Below are 16,775 nucleotides of genomic sequence, written 5' to 3'. Positions count from 1 at the left end.
AAGAGGAAAAGAGCAAGAGCTTTAGTAAGGTCCGGTGCCTCTTCATATCTATGTCACAGAAACTAGAAGAGGTTTGAGGGATTCTTGCGAAGAGGCTGGTTCCTTAACACAAGAGAAAAGCCCACTGCTGGTGTTTATTCTGTACCCCGCACTAAAGTGAGCTGTGCTTCACAACAGCAACAACAAGAAAAATGCCAGCCTGACCTACAAGCTGTATTTTTATCCTACTTTAACAGTATCAGCCATGAAATATGCCAGTGGTTGCGATCATGTAAGCTTCTGCGATCTCAGCCTTTTACTTCAAGAGAAGCTGTTACACTGCACTCACCAGTTTACAGCAGTAAGATGAAACAGGTCAACCTAAACAGATAAGTAACAGGACAGAGGATACATTCCCTAGCAGGGGACAGAATGATTTCAATGTAGAGGGGGGGAAAGAAAAAGCAGTACCAGTTAAACTTATTCTACATTGCATTAGATAGCAAAGGCAAAACATTCTTAGGGCCAACATACCTTAAATAGTTAGAAAATGCTATGTTTTTAAAAGAAACACGCACTGCTCACAGATTTGTGGTCAGGGCAGCCTAAGCCACTGACTTCAGGAATATTTAGAGAAGCTGGTATTCGAGGCACCATATTCCTTCCACATTTGGGGCAAAAAAAAAAAAAAAAAAAAAAAGACTTCCAGAGCCGCTTACATTTAAAGAATTAAAACTTCGACAAAGGACGGATGATTGACCTTCCTGAAAGTTAATCTTGGGTGAATTTATCAAATAACTTTACCAGAAAGGCAGTGTGAAGGGAGATCTGCAGAAAACCATGCAGTACTCTGATGACTCGCAGCACTTGGTAAGTCACTCATACAGCACTGTCCCTTAAAAATTTAAGCTCGCACTCCACAGCTAACAATCCACCCATACTATTTTTTGCTTAACATTTTTTCTTCGTCTTTTGCTCACTAAAAAGTAAGTTGCCACATGGAAAAAACACAGTCACTTAAACACTAGTAAGGTATCACTACCACATCTTAATGTTAAGTCTTGTGAGCTCAACCAGTAAAACTGACAATCAGTTTGAGAGATTTATAACCAAACGCATTTTTAAATCACATTTTTGCAATTTACAGCAAACACGCTGAACATCATCTCTTTCTGGACTGGTCATAACTTTGCCCAGGAGCAACACAATAAGCAACTCCATTCAACACAGCAGATATATAAATATCCATTTTGTACTCACTGCTGCTGAAAAATTTCAGCTTCACTCACTCATGTACCAGACTTTTGAGGAACTGCATTTCGAGAAGTTATAAGGCACCCTAAATAATAGATCCCTAAACCCAAGGTGCTCATCTCCTTCCTTACTGGGGGTTTTGGCAATACATGCCCGACACCCCAGTTTTCTTACCTCAAATACTCCATTGACCTTCTTGCGCCACACCCACTCGGGATGTGGGAAGCCGACAGACTTGCAGTACATGAGTGCCTCCTGCCCCTCATTTTTATTTTCGCTTCGCTTGTGGCCAGTGATGTCAGGAGTAGCTACGAAACAAAACAAAAAACCTCCGTGTTTACAAGCTGCTCATCAAAGAGAGAGTTATTTCAAGCTCTGAGAATTTGAACAGAAATTAAGTGACAAGTTCCCTGGAAGCTGTTCCTTTCCCACACTGAGCTTTTCTTACAGAAGGAAAATTGCAATTCCCATGTCTCTGCAAGCAGCATCTCAGCTAAAGATCTGCAAAAACATCCTTCAGGCTTGGTTTGCCAGACAAATTGCCAGACAAGGGAGAAATCTCAACCTCAGACTTGAGTTATCTACCAAAAACCTACAAAAGTAAGATGGCCCAGCCGTTCCCCAGTGCAGGAAGCTGAGAAACATCCATGTCTCCCTCCCCACTGCTCAGAAGGTTCTTCTGCGGCTCTGCAGTACGTTCAGCTTTGAAACAGAGCTGTCAGAGCTTCTGGTTACAACTTGCCCATCGCGTCAGGACTCTGAACTGATACTGTCTTAACATGAATTTCTGAAAGCTGAATCGAGGTGTTCTTCCTTGCAGCAAGATTTTCAATTTGGTCCACAGACATGCTGGGACTTGTTCCACCTTACGGCAATACTACTCCTGGGTACCACTGGGTATCTGTAACGCAGCAGAAGTGAAAATCCCTCCAACACAGAATCGTTTCATTTAGCCTATACACAAATACATATATTCTAAGGAGGGTTGCTGGTGAAGCTGGGCAACCACAAGCAAAACACAGCCCTGAATATCAGCAGAGGGTCTTCCGAATTAATTTATCTATAAATAACGTCACTGCTGTTTGCCACGTTTGTCACAGCAGGCTGCTGCAGCCTAATACCTCACGAGAGATTACAATGGATCAATGGACTGCCTGAGCTGAACCTTCGCTTAAGCAGATGGCTTTGGTGCTGTAGTGACCACCTTTAAAGCCCATTCGCTTTCTAGCTTGCTAATTATGTCACACGTGGCCTGCTGTGTGATTGCAGGACACTGATCTGTTAATCCAGGCAAAGTCCAAGCTGAGTGCTCCAGGAAAAGACCCCCAGGCACTGGAATTTATTACAAGGGTAATAAATTTATTATTTGATAAATATTTATTCAAGGACAGTTCCCTTTACCACTAGCAACCCCTACACAGAGGTATCCAGAGGGAGCACAGGTTTGTGACTGCTTACCTGCGGCTGCAAGCTAAAAGAATTAAGCAAATGTCACAGTTGTCATCAGTCGCAGCGAACAAAACCAAGCAAAACATCTTGTGCAACCGCACAGCATCAGCTGAACCTGCTCTTCCCTAATATTACATCACAACTCTTTGGGAAAACGCTCGGCAAGTTTAAGTACTAAAGGAATTATCATATTTCAAAGGCAAGAGCTTTTCAAACGCAGAAAGCAACCCACGCCTTACTCCTGGCAAGATTCTTTTCGGCCAGTAATGCAGCCGATTGATAATGCTGCTAGAGGCAGAATTAAAATAAGCTTCTGAACAACAGAAAAATCACAGTTGTAAGAATACTTAAGCCACAGTGTTCCTTAGTATGTGTGTATTTGCCTGAAAAGACGCCACCAGGAGAGGCTGATACAACCCAGGCTTTTCTCAAAATGCCTATGTAAATTCAAACAGGATTTCCAACACCCGCATGAGCTCTGCCGAAATTCTGACCGTTTACCATGTAAAGAAACATGCACTCCCTGCTTACAGAATTATTAACTCTTAGTTGTGTTTTTTAACAGATGATTTGCTCCAACTCAGCAACAGCTGAGCTGTCAGTAGGCACCGACAAGCTGAACAGATCCTCCACACTGGATGCTGCTGCCGAGGGAGCTGAAATGGGAGCTCATTACCTAACAAAAATACTATGATTTTATCAGCCCATAGGAAGAAGGTGAAGGAAATATGTCATCAAATTCTGTAAGTATGCACCCAGGCAAATAATGGCTTTGCTAAGAATATTCAATATACATGATTGTATAACAAGAACGATGGATGAAGTTAGACAAACGCTGACTAGTTGCAAGATGATGCTAACCGTAAGTATGACATAAGAACAAGGCACTAGGGGCTTTATTTATCTTTACGAAAACGGACGCCTAAAATGCATCTTTACACGTCAAACATGAAAATACTTTAAGAGACAAAAACATGAACTGAATGAAGACACCAGATCATAACAATTCTCTGGTCTTGTGCAAAAAGAAGCTGCCAGGTATAGAAACTGAAGCAAGCTGGAAAGGAATGAACACCCCATACTTGCTAAGCGATCACATACTAACTGTGCCTACGAGGGGCAATAATACTCGGAGGAAATTAAGTCTTGAAGCTGATGGTCTCGAAGAAAAAAAAATAAATCAGCTTTAGGGTGGAGTGCACTGCATTACATCTTCAGGATATTAAGCATCAGCACGCACCTGCAACGTCCTTTCAACCACTGTCTGCAGCCTGAAAGAGGAATATAACATTTATTCCTAAAGGTGGTAGTTCAACAAGAAGTGAATTTCATCTCGTGATCTACTGAAAGGAATCATCTCCTCCTTGCTAGGCTTGGAAAGTTCTCTTTTAGGCAGGAGCGAGGTAAGCCCAGTGACTTCCCTGCGGTTTTTGCTTACTTGAGGATGATACGCAGAGATCGCATCCAACCTAATGAAAACGAAAGGCCAGCAGAAGCGGAGCACAAGAGACAGACTTAAGCTGGCAAGGCAACGGTCCCAAAACCGGCACTGAAGGGCTGTCAAAAGCGATTGCAAATTACCCCCGTTAGGATTCATCAGCTTAACGCTGAAGCCCCACACCGTCTCCATCTGTCAGCACCTCGTTTTTCACTGCCATCCACCAGCAGACAGCGAGGCAAAGCAGAACCTTGCAGGGGAAAAGGGTAGGGTAAGTCAGCACTCGGCAGCTGGCCCGCTTTTTCTATAAGGTTTCTGATAAAGAAAGAAAGAAAGAGGGAAAGCTTTCTAGGACACAGCAACTTCTACTGCAGGGTGACCTAGTGTTCTCCTACAGCCAAGAGATAATTATATTTCTTTAAGAAGAGGACACCTTTGCCGGGTTATCCCAATGAGAGCACAAGTGACAAGAATACATTCTGCTCTTTCCTTGCTGGGCAGAGTCATGCAGCAGCCATTTCCAGCTCTACTAGGACGAGGACTATTTTTGTAGGCGGTCTGAGGGGAGCACTACACGGAATATTAATATTTCAGGGCATCTGATGCTAGCCAGCTTCAAGCTATGGCGGAGACATTAATCCAGAACTTATTCTACCAAGCTGTTTGGCTAATTGCGTTCTGCTGTACAAACTACAATTAAAATATCGCTGCAACTGACCTCAATCACAGATTTAGCAACAGAGCGATGTTTTCCTGTGAAGCTTTTCAAGTCAAGCTTTTTCTCACACCATTCTGCGCCACTGCCAGTAAAAGATAAAGCACAGAATGAAGCAGGTTTTTTTTCAGAAAGGATTTCGATTTCACTTCAGCTTTTAAGCAGCTGAACCCACATCTCTGTTCAGATACAGTTGGCTGCGGAGACGTGGGCACAACATGCTATGTCAGCTCCTACAGCAACGAAACCAAGATAACGTCCCTGATAAAACAAGTTGATTTTGTTGGGGTTTTTTTATTCTTACATTGTGAAACTGGAAAACTAAACACTGAACGTTTGTTTGAAGCGGCAGTGGAGCTGTTTCAAAAAAAGATGGGCTAGTTTAAATTAATTGCTACTAAAAAAAAAAATCAAAATGAATTAGTCATTCTTGACACAAGACTAAACTTCTGATCAGCATCATTCTTTAGCTTTAAACTGAATCACAACAGAAAGGGGGTTTGTGCCACAGCAAACATTGGGCCTTTTGGGCATATTTGGTACTTGAAGCATAAAGTGCTTTGTGGATGGTATATTTTGAATACAGCCCTGAAAAGAGGGTTGTTTTTTCTTATTACAGGGCATGTAATGTTGTTTCTTGATTAGGAGGTATTCAAGCCCTTAATTTCCAGGTATTTTCAAGATATTTTACCTACATCACTAAAAGGAAAGGGAGAACTAAGACACGTAACTCCTCCAAACTATGTCCCAGTTAACAAAACCCCTTCAAGTTTTCCCATTAAAAGACAAAATTAAAGCAAGGGCAAAAGCACCTAAAAATATTCTGGCATATAGAAACTATTAGGTCTTATAGGTGACCTAGTAAAAGGGCTCTGGAAGACCTATTTTTCTGCACTGTAATTCTAATCTATGTCTACCTTTATAGCCTGGGCAGAGAGCTAGGACACCAAAGGAACTGCGACAAGTGAGAACGTGATATGCATTTTCTGTGCAATGCTTAGGACCACTCTAAGATGCAGCTGTGCTAAGAGAACGCCCCGATTTCTTAATTAATTTCTGGTACAGCATTGTGAAACTGCTACAGAGGTTTCTTAAGACAGTTAGGAGTCAAGAAACCAAGCTCTTCCGAGAGTGCTGAAATAACCACTCGTTTTCCAGCAATGCTGCTTGGGCTGGAGCCAGAGTGAAAGTGGAAGAGTAACATTCTGAGTGCAGGTATTGCATGTGAAACAAGAGCCTCTGGCTCCACGGAAGTTAGGGGGTATAATAAGCATTTTTCAGAACTGTTAAGTTTTATGTCTCTCACAAGCAGTGAATGGGACTGGTCTGAGCACTTGCTACGGGGAAATCAAGAGCAACTCGGAAGGACAGAAGAGGAAGGCGCAAAATGAGGAAGGGATAAGGCGGGAAGTCAGAAGAATCCCCTTGCTGAGGTAACGGCAGAAAAGCCTTATAGGAAGAGGCATTAAAAAGCTCCACCTGTGCAGGTGCCCGGGAAGAAGGCAGCCTGTGATGGCAAGGCAGGGCAGAGAGAACAGTTGCCCTCTGTCAGTCTTGCTACGTACATCAACATCTTCCTTGATGCTTGCACTACTTCTGGGCAGCCAGAGGGAACTGCAAGTGCCTGCCTTCCCACCTGGTCCTCACTGCTACTGCTCTGCACCGGACGATGGTTGGTGGAGTATCAATAGACGAGATGACAAATTCGTTTCCTCCTTCTCCCAACCTCTTGGTAAGAGCAGAAAGATTGCAGAGGCAGAATTCTCCAGGGTTGCCTTGTGGTTTTTTTCCTTTTAATCTCCCAGTTTTCAGAGCTCTAGCATCACAACACCACAGCAAAATCACTGCAGGTATTTCCACCGTGTCGCAACAGAGCAACTTAAAAAAACCCTGCCTCCAGATGGGGAGTAGATAGCGCATTGCATCTTGGCTAGTGCCTAGCAGGATCATCATCACGGTCCCTGCTGACTGACAGTAACCACATCATACATCACGAGCTGGTTATCTGCCATGCTCTCAGCCGGATGACTTCACTGCGAAAGCAAAAGCTGGGAAAAGATCCCCATTTCAAGGCAGAACCTTCCTAACATCAGCATTTACTCGGCCTGTTGTTTCTGGCATAAAGCTGCACTCACACAACGCCCCTAACAGCCCCGAGATAATCTGAGCAAGAACACTCAAAGTCTCCACCAGACACTTCATCCCAAAGCTGACTGTGTGAGGGAAGCCAAAGTTATGGCCTTTCTGGGAATTCACCGAGATTGACATTAAAACCCAGCATTTACAACTGCATATAACTATATGTTATATACTAGTGCTGCCCTAGGACTTTCTTTACCAAGAAAATCTGCTTTAAATATCCACGCACACCTAGCAATTCTAACAGCAATGCTCAAGTTCCTGCATTTTTACATTCTTACAGAGCACACGTAGAGATTCAGGAAGAAAATAGGCAACGTTACATAAAAGGCAAATGGCACTAGTATATCCTGGATTACATCTGCTGCGAGGCATTTGTTAAAGTTGTTCACAAGTTGTCAGAAAGTCACTATTTTGGTCCACAAGCACTTTCGTATTCTGAACCATCTTTTCTATGTGCATCAGCAGTTCAAATTTGCAATACAATTACAACTAGCTATTCAGCAATTAAATTTGTGTACAACTGCTTGACCACAAACACTGTGATAACGCCACACATGCAGGTTAGCATTAAATTACAGCATCTGCGTGGTCAAACAAGAGTCATGCATCACTGATGCATTAACATGTGCCTTGATTAACAAAGGGGTAACATTTCCACACACGAAGTAGTATCAAAATCGGTTTGCTTTGAGAACTAGAACTGCTTTGGCAGACCACGTACAATATTTACACTGAACTGCAGGAATCACAAAGAATGCCTCCTTTTGCAGAGTAAAAAAAGCCTGTGTATTCTTTGCAACTAGCATGGATATTATTCAGACACATTTCCATCCAAGAAAGTATGTGTGACACCATACAAGTGTAGCTGCACGGCTCTCCCAGGAGCAGTAAATCAAATGAGTACTCTCCAATCAGAGTGAATTCGTGTACAGTGCTAGAACTGCAAGGAGACTGCAAAGTTCTCTTTAACTTGTGCTTTGAATGCAGTCCCAATTCATTACTAAGTTTCCAAGTAACAGGAGTTAGAAAAAGCACCTTTTCAGTTTAAAAGTATACATAGAGTCTAATTTCCAATGCGGGTTACATGCGATTTCTCACTCTAAACGAGCCCTGGTACTTCTCTCTACCAAGGAGGAATTTGAGCCACTCTTGTGATGCCGTACGGAGGAGCTGGAGAACACAGGGCTACTGAGTCCTGGAATTGCAACTGCCGAGCAAGCTGCAAGTGTAATACATCCCAAGAGTGCTGTTGGAGTCATTAACTTTTAGCTGATGACTACTCATTTGTATTCATGTATAAATTACCCGTGAAAAGTTGTTAGTAAGATTAGTTGTCATTCTCCCTCTGCCTTTTGTGCCAGTCCCTCAATTAGATATATTGGCTTTTCTTTCTACAATGTTAAATCCTATGTCCCTGTAAACCTCTCTGCCAAGTTCTCCCGGTGTCCCCACCTGACACCGGACAGCAGAGAAGCCCTAAGCCAAATGTTTCTAAAAAGTCTTTTGAGAGATTTATACAAAGCTGAAATAGGTCTTAATCTTAAATTTCTCATCTCTGGAAGGAAGGCAGAAAGTACTTCAGATCTTCATTAAGATAATATTAGACGATTTAGCAACTAGAGCATACGAGCAGAATGCAAAAAAAATCCCCCCAAAAGAAAAAAAAAAAAAAAGAAAAAAGACCAACCCTGCACCTATGCACCTTGAACATCCAGAAGACAAGCTCACCAGAAGTACAACCTAAGTTTGAATTTAACTTGCTGCAAGCCAGGTAATAACTATTTTTAGAGCCGCACTCAGATTTTTTTTATCGGTAACAGTCCATTTCTCATGTGTTGACATGCCGTACACCTCTTAGCTGGGACAACAGGAACTTGTGGTGCATTTGCATGAGCACATATTTGAGATTTTCTTTTTCCTTACAGAGCTAGCTTCTCCACCAGATTTGGTTAAACACTGGGTATATTTTGGTAGGTTGTTTTATGCAAGATCATTGGCAAAACACTTTTAAAAGCAAGCTTTTCTTGGTACCATTATCAGTCAGAATGCTTATTTTTATGGCAATATTTCTCTTCCCCAGGAAACTGTTTGTACTGTTCAAAAGACACTGTTCTCTGGAGAGGAAAGATGGCATTCAAAATAATACTGTGCATTTATCATTTCATACAGACTGCTGAATTACTCCCACTTCCTCACTTCGATTCAGGAACCTGAACGTGCAGTGAGGCACCAGAAATTCCCAGGAAAGAGGTCAGCTTTCCGCTTTTCCTACAATCTGTGGTACCCCATTTAAACAGCAATGATCACAATATAGATCAGGATAGGCTGCGTCACTGGTACAGGGATGCTAAGAAATAGTGTGAAGCATCCTCCTTCCCATCCGCTATTTTCAAACAGAGCAGAGAAGCTCTACATTTAAGCTAGGGATGTAAGGAAGGTGGTAAGTAATGATAACTTAAGATTTCAAACAAGTTTACAGTACACTTTCATAAAACAAGCATCAGTATAGTCCCAGACACGCACAGGCTGGTTGCAAGACTTTTTGACACATTTTTTGTGTGAACTCATCTGCCTTTGAATAACAAAGCTGCCATAATGCATCAGTTCCACCTTAGCGCAGCACATAAGGGGGAAACCACGGCTACTGCAGAGCAGTAGGCCAGTAATTTCCAGAGTTATTCAATGAACAAACTGTATTGCGGCAGCAGTTTTAGCACTGTATAAAACACCATCATCTCCACGTTACCTCTGTGCTGTACGACTAACAGAAACACTGCTCTTTTGTTCAACTGCTACAGTGAAACTTGGTGCAAACCTTTCACATTTTGCAGTTTCTATGCACAATTTTAGGGTCCTAAAGATGTCAGAAGACAGGAAAAAAGGTGCACGAAAGCAGAAAACCCCAATGTGGTAACAGGACATCTGTCCAAAGCAGAACCCAGGCTTTCCCAGCAACTGAAGTAGTCTCTGCAGACTAAAAACAGTTCCAAGCTGCCACACGTGACACGCTGGTTCTTACTTTTTTCCTATTTAGAACAAATTCAAAGTACACTGGATACATTCAGATGGCCTCCTTTACACAGTTGTCTTTGCATGAGCGCAGACATATTCCACAGCAATCCTTATCCTGCTGGACAGCCAGATTTACCAAAAGAGCACAGAAGCACGTGCTAGAAGGTGTTTTAGTACGGCCCACAAGTGCAATGGTCGTATTCCGGTATTTGTGAGATCCTTCCCCTATGACTGCGTGCATGACTTCCTCTGAAATTATAACCAAGGATCGGACACAGGCTCTATTTCATGAGGAAAGGCCTCTTGAGTTAGGTCTCTTGTACAGACACTGAGCAAGATGGCAGAGGCAGTGAAAGCACTTCACTTTCAGGGAGAAGAAAGAAAATTAAAAAAAAAAAAAAAAGAGTACCTCTCACTTCTATAGTGGCGTTGGCTATAGGAGAGTTTGAAAACACAAACACGCACAAGTATTCCCCTGACTCTTCTGCTCTGGGCTTCAAAATCCTGCAGACAGGGAGAGAACATATGAGCTGTGTTAAGTACTGTGTTAGCAACCAAAAATGAGCAGGCTAGGAATTTATTTCCCCCCCACCCCCCTTTAATCCTTTAATTGAATTTCACAGTTATTACTTGTTAATTCAAGTTACGTTGTACAGATGTACCTACTTGAAACAAAGGATGTTGTTTGCCTAGAAAAGGGGTGAGCTCTACTCTGGAAAGTCAGTACCAAATTAGCTGGAGAAGCTGCATTTAGTTTAAAAGCAAAGAAGGAGCCCAACACCTGGTAATTATGCACTGCAGTTAGTTTGATGCAAGTCATCCTCAAGTCACTAGCCTACTAGGCAGATATCACCTCCCCTTCGGGGAGACACGCGATTTGTCTGTACTCTCTGCATTGAAAAAAATCATACATGGCCAACTGGAAAGCGACTACAAATACAATCAAGGCTCACATTGTCATCTCATAAGCTGGGTTTTTTTGGTAACAGAAAGGAGACTGGTCCATTAATAGTTTCCTCTGATTCAGGGTGGATGTGGAAAAACTGCAAAAGCTGGTCAACTCAAGAAGGAAGACACCACACAGGAATCTGCTGACACTTAACATTAGGAAAGACTAATGCAGTAACAACTAGGACAGGGAAAAACAGATTCAAGCCAGCCAAAAGAGCTGTGACAAATGCAAAAAAAAAAAAAAAAAAAACCAAAAAAACCCCAAAAAACCCAAGATGAATTTACATTCGAGATGGTGCTAACTTCAAGTCCACCAGCTTTTGCTGTCCTTCGAAAAGCTTTTGGATACAAATGACTTTAAAGGTCTACACATGTTCTTCAGATATTTACCTACAAAAGACGACTTAGACTAGAGAAGCATATGATGATGTGACACAATTTACACTTCCACACAGCACAGAATAAGGCAAAGTTCTCCCCATCCCTCCCCTCCCTTTATTGAAAGGTTTCTTGGCTTCTTGATTAATTATTAACTTTTTAAAATCACATTAAGTAAACAGCATGCAGATGAACAGAAACTCTGCAGAAGATCACTGTAAAGAAATAATTTAATTACACACGGAAATTGCTTAGACACGTGGAAAAAGCTGCTCAGTTTAACACAAGGCTTCGACTCAAGTCTTCACTGTGTTTACAGCACTTACTTTCCAGAGTCACCAGTGAAAGCCTAAAGTTAGCACGTCTTTCAGAAAAATGGCAATATACCCACTTTTCAGAGTTAAAATTAAAGATTGCTTTTCATGACAGAAAGAATGATCACGTAGTATCAAACATCAAAGCGCTGACTCTGTTTAAACTGTAGGCAGGTTCCTCCTTACTTCCTTGGGAAGTACGCAGCAACCCTGATCATTAGGATGCTGCTGGCAACGGGACAACTCCACCCAGCTGTTCCCATTACTAAGCTATCCTAAGACTCTGCAATAGTGAGGGAAGGCAGAGAATATCTGGCTTTCTGGAATAGCATTTAGGATCTTAATAGTTAAATATCCATACTCTGACCACTGCTTTTTATCCGCTATAGTCAATGTGTAAAGGGCAGGAGGGAAGTAAGACATTGTATTCTTTCAGTTCTACATAAGCTTCTTTTTAAAGTGTGAAACCATGGCAGCCTCTACTAGAGTATTGGTACCATAAATCGTTAAAGCAAGTGTCAGTTGATACGGCTGCAAAGGTTTCTAGACAACCACCTGAAACAAGTTTGCTTAGCCAACTTCCCTCAGCCCTGTGGTTTTAGGAAGAGCCCAGCTTTTTGTAGATGCAGACTTTTCAGCAGATGCAAAAACACCCAAAACCCCCAACTTTCTTCAATTTAGCTCAGTAACCTGTTACTCAACTCTGAATTAACTGATGAGGAGAAATTCAGAAAGAAATCACTACTTTTCTCCTCCAAACTAGGAATATAGACTAAGGGACAGGTCTTCAGAATGAAAGCACGGGATGGCCAGAACCACTTCCAGGAACTTTCTGCTTGTAAAAGAATACACTACAAACAACTCCTGCCCATTTTTAATTAAAATGGTGAACTAAAAGGTTATAGTTAACTCTGAGCTTTCTGACTATAGCTGCCTTCCAGCAGGAACAGCTACATCAAGTTTGAATGAAGAATTAGGAAAGAATGTGTTCCATTTCTAATGGAAGTTTCTTTAATTTAAATTCTGAAGCTTTCTGAATGGTAAACACCACTGAACTTTAACAAACTACCAACATTTCACAGCAAAACAATACATCTTAATGACTGAAACACCAAGAACCTGAAACATTTTTTTATTTAAGGAAAGTAGTAGAATGCAAAAGACTAATCAATCATGAAAAAAAATGCTGAAGTTAAACAACATCTTTTAACTATAACTATGCTGACATGGCTTGCATGAATTTGGTGTTTCTGGACCTAAAAATGTAAGTAACCAAATCAAGTTAGAAGTTAACGAACAGACCAAATGCAGTGTGACCACATGCAACGAAGAAACGTCACAGAGGGCCTGAAACCACAATATACAACAAAGCAGCTTTGTAAGCAAGCAGGAATTTGAGGTCTACCTTGCAAATGCAAATTTTCCCAAATTCTCAAGCTGTCTTGAGATTACAGCATGCTCTACCAACCCTTCATTCAGTGGGAACAATGTGACTGTCTTACAGTCTGCCCACCTTACTTCTTCCTTCTCCAGGATGTTAAAAATGAAAACAAGTTTAATTCTTCTGTTACTGATAAATTTGAAAGGAAAAATCCACCCCAGCTTGGAACAGATTATAGAGAAATCATTCTCAATACTTAGTTTCCTGAATAATACTGTGTGATTTTCAGTAATCTTGATGCAACATACCTTTTGTACCACTCAAGCTGGTGCTTTTGGACAAGACTGCTCATCAAGTTAATTGCTAGATGAGAAAGCAGAGCCTTTAAAACTCAGACCCAGCATTAAACATTCTACTGAGGAAATAACAGGATGTAATTATGGAACTAAACAAGACACTTTTTTTTTTTTAACTGCAAAACTGAACAGCTAATGCTAAGTGGAAAACAAAACAGAAAACTTGAACACATCTTTATCAGAATCAAACACAACTTCCATAATCCCATGGATGAAAGGATGCTTTGCTAAGGCATTGAATATTTCTTAAACCTGCGCCAGTAAGCAACATTAGTGTGGTAAAGAGCCCACAGTACTCTGCTAGAGACAGAAAGAAGTCAGTTGAGTATGTAGGCATGCTTCCTTGCTTTAGTGCAGAGATGAGGCACAGTAACCCAAGTGCACTATAATACAGCGGGCCCAGACATAACCACCTTTTTCTGACATAACAGCTGCATAAGAAGGTCAGAAGTGGTCTAATGTCTCCAAAGAGTAAGTCACCACCAGTGGTTAAGACATTCCTTAAGTGATCTTCATCTTAGCATAACGCTGAACAGAAAGTTGTATTTGTTATCCGTGCTGGACATAAAGACCAAAAAATGGAAGGTTGGCAGGGAGCAAGAAAATTACACACACAGAAAGATCTCTGATGGCATCACTGGGCAAGCTTCATGTGCTCTCATCAATTCCATGGCAAGAAAGACCCATTTCAGGAATACAGAAACTCTCGAAGGATTTCTGCTCCATGCAAGCTACAATGAAATGAAGGAGGTGGCTGTACACATTCTGTTCTCCTTCACACCCTTAGACGGAAGGTAGAAACAAAGTCAGAGCATGCGCACACGGAACACATTAATGCTGAAAATGTGGAGGTACTGACAAATAAGAAGCACAAGTGATACAGCTGTACTGGTTTAATCAGTAGTAGTGGTCTGACAACTCATCAGCAACAACTCAGACAACGTCGTCTTTCATCTCCCAAGACCAGAAAATGACGAAAACAGCTGATTTGAGCAGCTATGTATGTGCTGCATTTCCCTGCACGATAAAAATGCACAGCTGCAGATCCATCTTTATGTAGACATAAGCAAGACAGAGACTGCACAATATACTTAGAGAAAAAGAAAACTAAAAGATTGTGTGTCTGTGCCTATGGCCACACATCACGTATGCTCTATAGAAGAACTAAATGACTTTGGATTGAAAAGAGAAGTTTACGGTATGTTTTTGTTGACACTATGTTTATATGAGCTCCTTAGGACAGCTGTAGACATCCATTTTTCCAGAGCTGTTCTTTCTAACACTATTCAGATGTACTTTTGGTGGAGCATCTAATGCAGATCAACTCAATTTGTTTGACTACTGCGGAGCTGAACCAGGGACCTTGGGGTCCCAACATCCCATTGTCCATTCCAAAGCCTACCAGGTTTGTCATTCTCCAGTCTAACATAAAGATTATTCCAAAGAGACTTACTTGTATTCTGTAGTGTTTGAAGATTTTCTAGTGCCAGGGATCTCCTCTCCATTCTTCATCCAGTAACTGGCAGAAAGGGGGCTGGGACTTGTGGTGAGGTTACACTGCAATGTGACGGCCGGACCATACACGTGAATGACTACATCCTCGCTGGCATTGATCCTGGGCTCTGAAACAAAGGACACATTAAATAGCAACAAATCTTCACTGGCAGTTGTGCCACGCTAGTCTAAAACTCAGAGGGGAAGCGGGAAAGGAAAAAGACTACACAAGGAATGTCACTGCACTAATTTGTGAGACATCAATAAAGTCACAATAAACAGCTGACCACTAGTGAAGGCAACAGCTTATGGATCAGCACCCCTATATGGAAAAAAAAGAGATTTATTTTAGATTGTTTATTTTAACATCATTACAGATTTCTGTGTAACACCATTAATCTTTCTTCACACACTACTGACCATAACCTGGGAAAACGCTTGTCCTGTGACCGTACGTAAGAGATCAGCTGGTCTTTTGGAAGCAGCTTCTTTCTGGCTATTACTTGGTTCCTCTACTTACTGTGAGGTTTAAAAGAAACCCATTTTCTACATAGAATATCCCTCAAAGTTAGATAGTCTTCTGGATAATGTTTTAGGACTTCCCCCTACAAAAAGACTAATGTCTACCTAAGGAAAATATCCTGTGTTCAACAAGGTATTTCAAATAGCACAGCCTCTCTGATGCCTGAAATTCGAGCAAGCACCCAGTGCGAGTAAGGCACAAGTCTGATAGACAATGGCTGAAAGCAGCCCTTAATGATTGATAATAAAAAGTAAGAATATACACCGTGTTAACATGAGAGTTGGGAACTATTTAGTTTATCTAAAGTAACCTTAAACATAAATATTTATGAAGAAAAAAATAATATGTGAGCCTCATTACATAAACAGACCACAAGAGTTACATACTTTGCTGACTGCATCAGGAACTAAACCCGGGCTGTTTCACATTACAATCTTACCTGGTAACATAAAACTCACATTTTTTAGGGGAAAGCCCTTCAGAAGTGGTAAGATTAGTACAAAGGCACCATCCTTACATTTGATAACTGCATTTTCTTAAGATCGTGCAGATGGCTATTAGCATCCAACAAATAAGGCTGATGAATTTTTAGAATAGTAAGAGACAAGTTTCTTCTCAAACTTGGAAAAAAGACCTTTCTATCAAAGGTCTCACGGCTCACAGCTGGTTTCAAGTATTCTGCAAAAAAAAAAGCCTTGAACACAGGATGACAGAGCTTAAAGGAAACTTAAGAATTCTTGCTATTAGTCTTCCAAAAATATGTAGATTTAGTATTGGCTATCATTTCAGCTTGAACTAAAGGTCACTGCTGTAGCAGTCTCTACCATGTAAATGCTAGCGTCCTCTATCTTTGACGTTTTCCTTACTTTAAAGGGTGAAATGAATTCCAAAGACAGAGCTGTTGCCAGCTGCTCATTTCAAGGACCACGCTCACCCCTCTGAATGCGAGGGCTGCCCTCTCTGCCTTCTGGGCAGGAGGGCGAGGAAGTCGGGCAGTAACGAACGTCTTTGTGATTTTTGCAAGTCAGCAAAAGGTTTTTAATCCTGTAAATTTTGTTATGCCTTGTGGTAACATATTTGGAATATCAATGTTGTCATACACATGCAGTCTTTTGGATATTAATCTGCAAAGCACTTGGAACACAAATTATGACACAGAAAGAGGGGAAGTGGAAAACACCAGTACCATCAGAAACATTGCATTTTCCAATCACATAAAAGATTCATCTATGCAGTAGTACAGTACTTAGATTATTGCCCAGAGAGGCAGGGAGAAGAAAATATCTACCTTGACAGAGCCATTCGACTCCTGTATATCCTTTCCCCCTTCCTTCAGCAGGCTGGCTACGTAGCTTCTTTCCACAGCTATTTAAAACTAGAACTATCACT

General features: G+C 41.4%; 1 protein-coding gene across 3 annotated transcripts in view; it reads right to left on the bottom strand.

Annotated features, from left to right (window-relative positions):
* Positions 1-16,775, bottom strand: part of NPTN (neuroplastin) — a gene marked incomplete at its 3' end in the record, with an annotated part of 58,316 nt that overhangs the window by 10,850 nt on the left and 30,691 nt on the right. For all 3 annotated transcript variants that reach the window (XM_082005253.1, XM_082005255.1, XM_082005254.1), the window contains 3 exons: positions 14,823-14,991; positions 10,399-10,493; positions 1,408-1,541 (listed from right to left, as the gene is read on the bottom strand). In XM_082005253.1, coding sequence (XP_081861379.1) covers positions 1,408-1,541; positions 10,399-10,493; positions 14,823-14,991 — 398 coding nt within the window. The remainder of the gene's footprint in view (positions 1-1,407; positions 1,542-10,398; positions 10,494-14,822; positions 14,992-16,775) is intronic.

Source organism: Phaethon aethereus (genome assembly GCF_964289735.1).
Source record: "Phaethon aethereus genome assembly, chromosome: 12".
In the NCBI taxonomy this organism is placed as follows: Eukaryota; Metazoa; Chordata; class Aves; order Phaethontiformes; family Phaethontidae; genus Phaethon; species Phaethon aethereus.
Note: the sequence above shows the minus strand (reverse complement) of the source record. Positions and strands in the feature narration are given on the sequence as shown.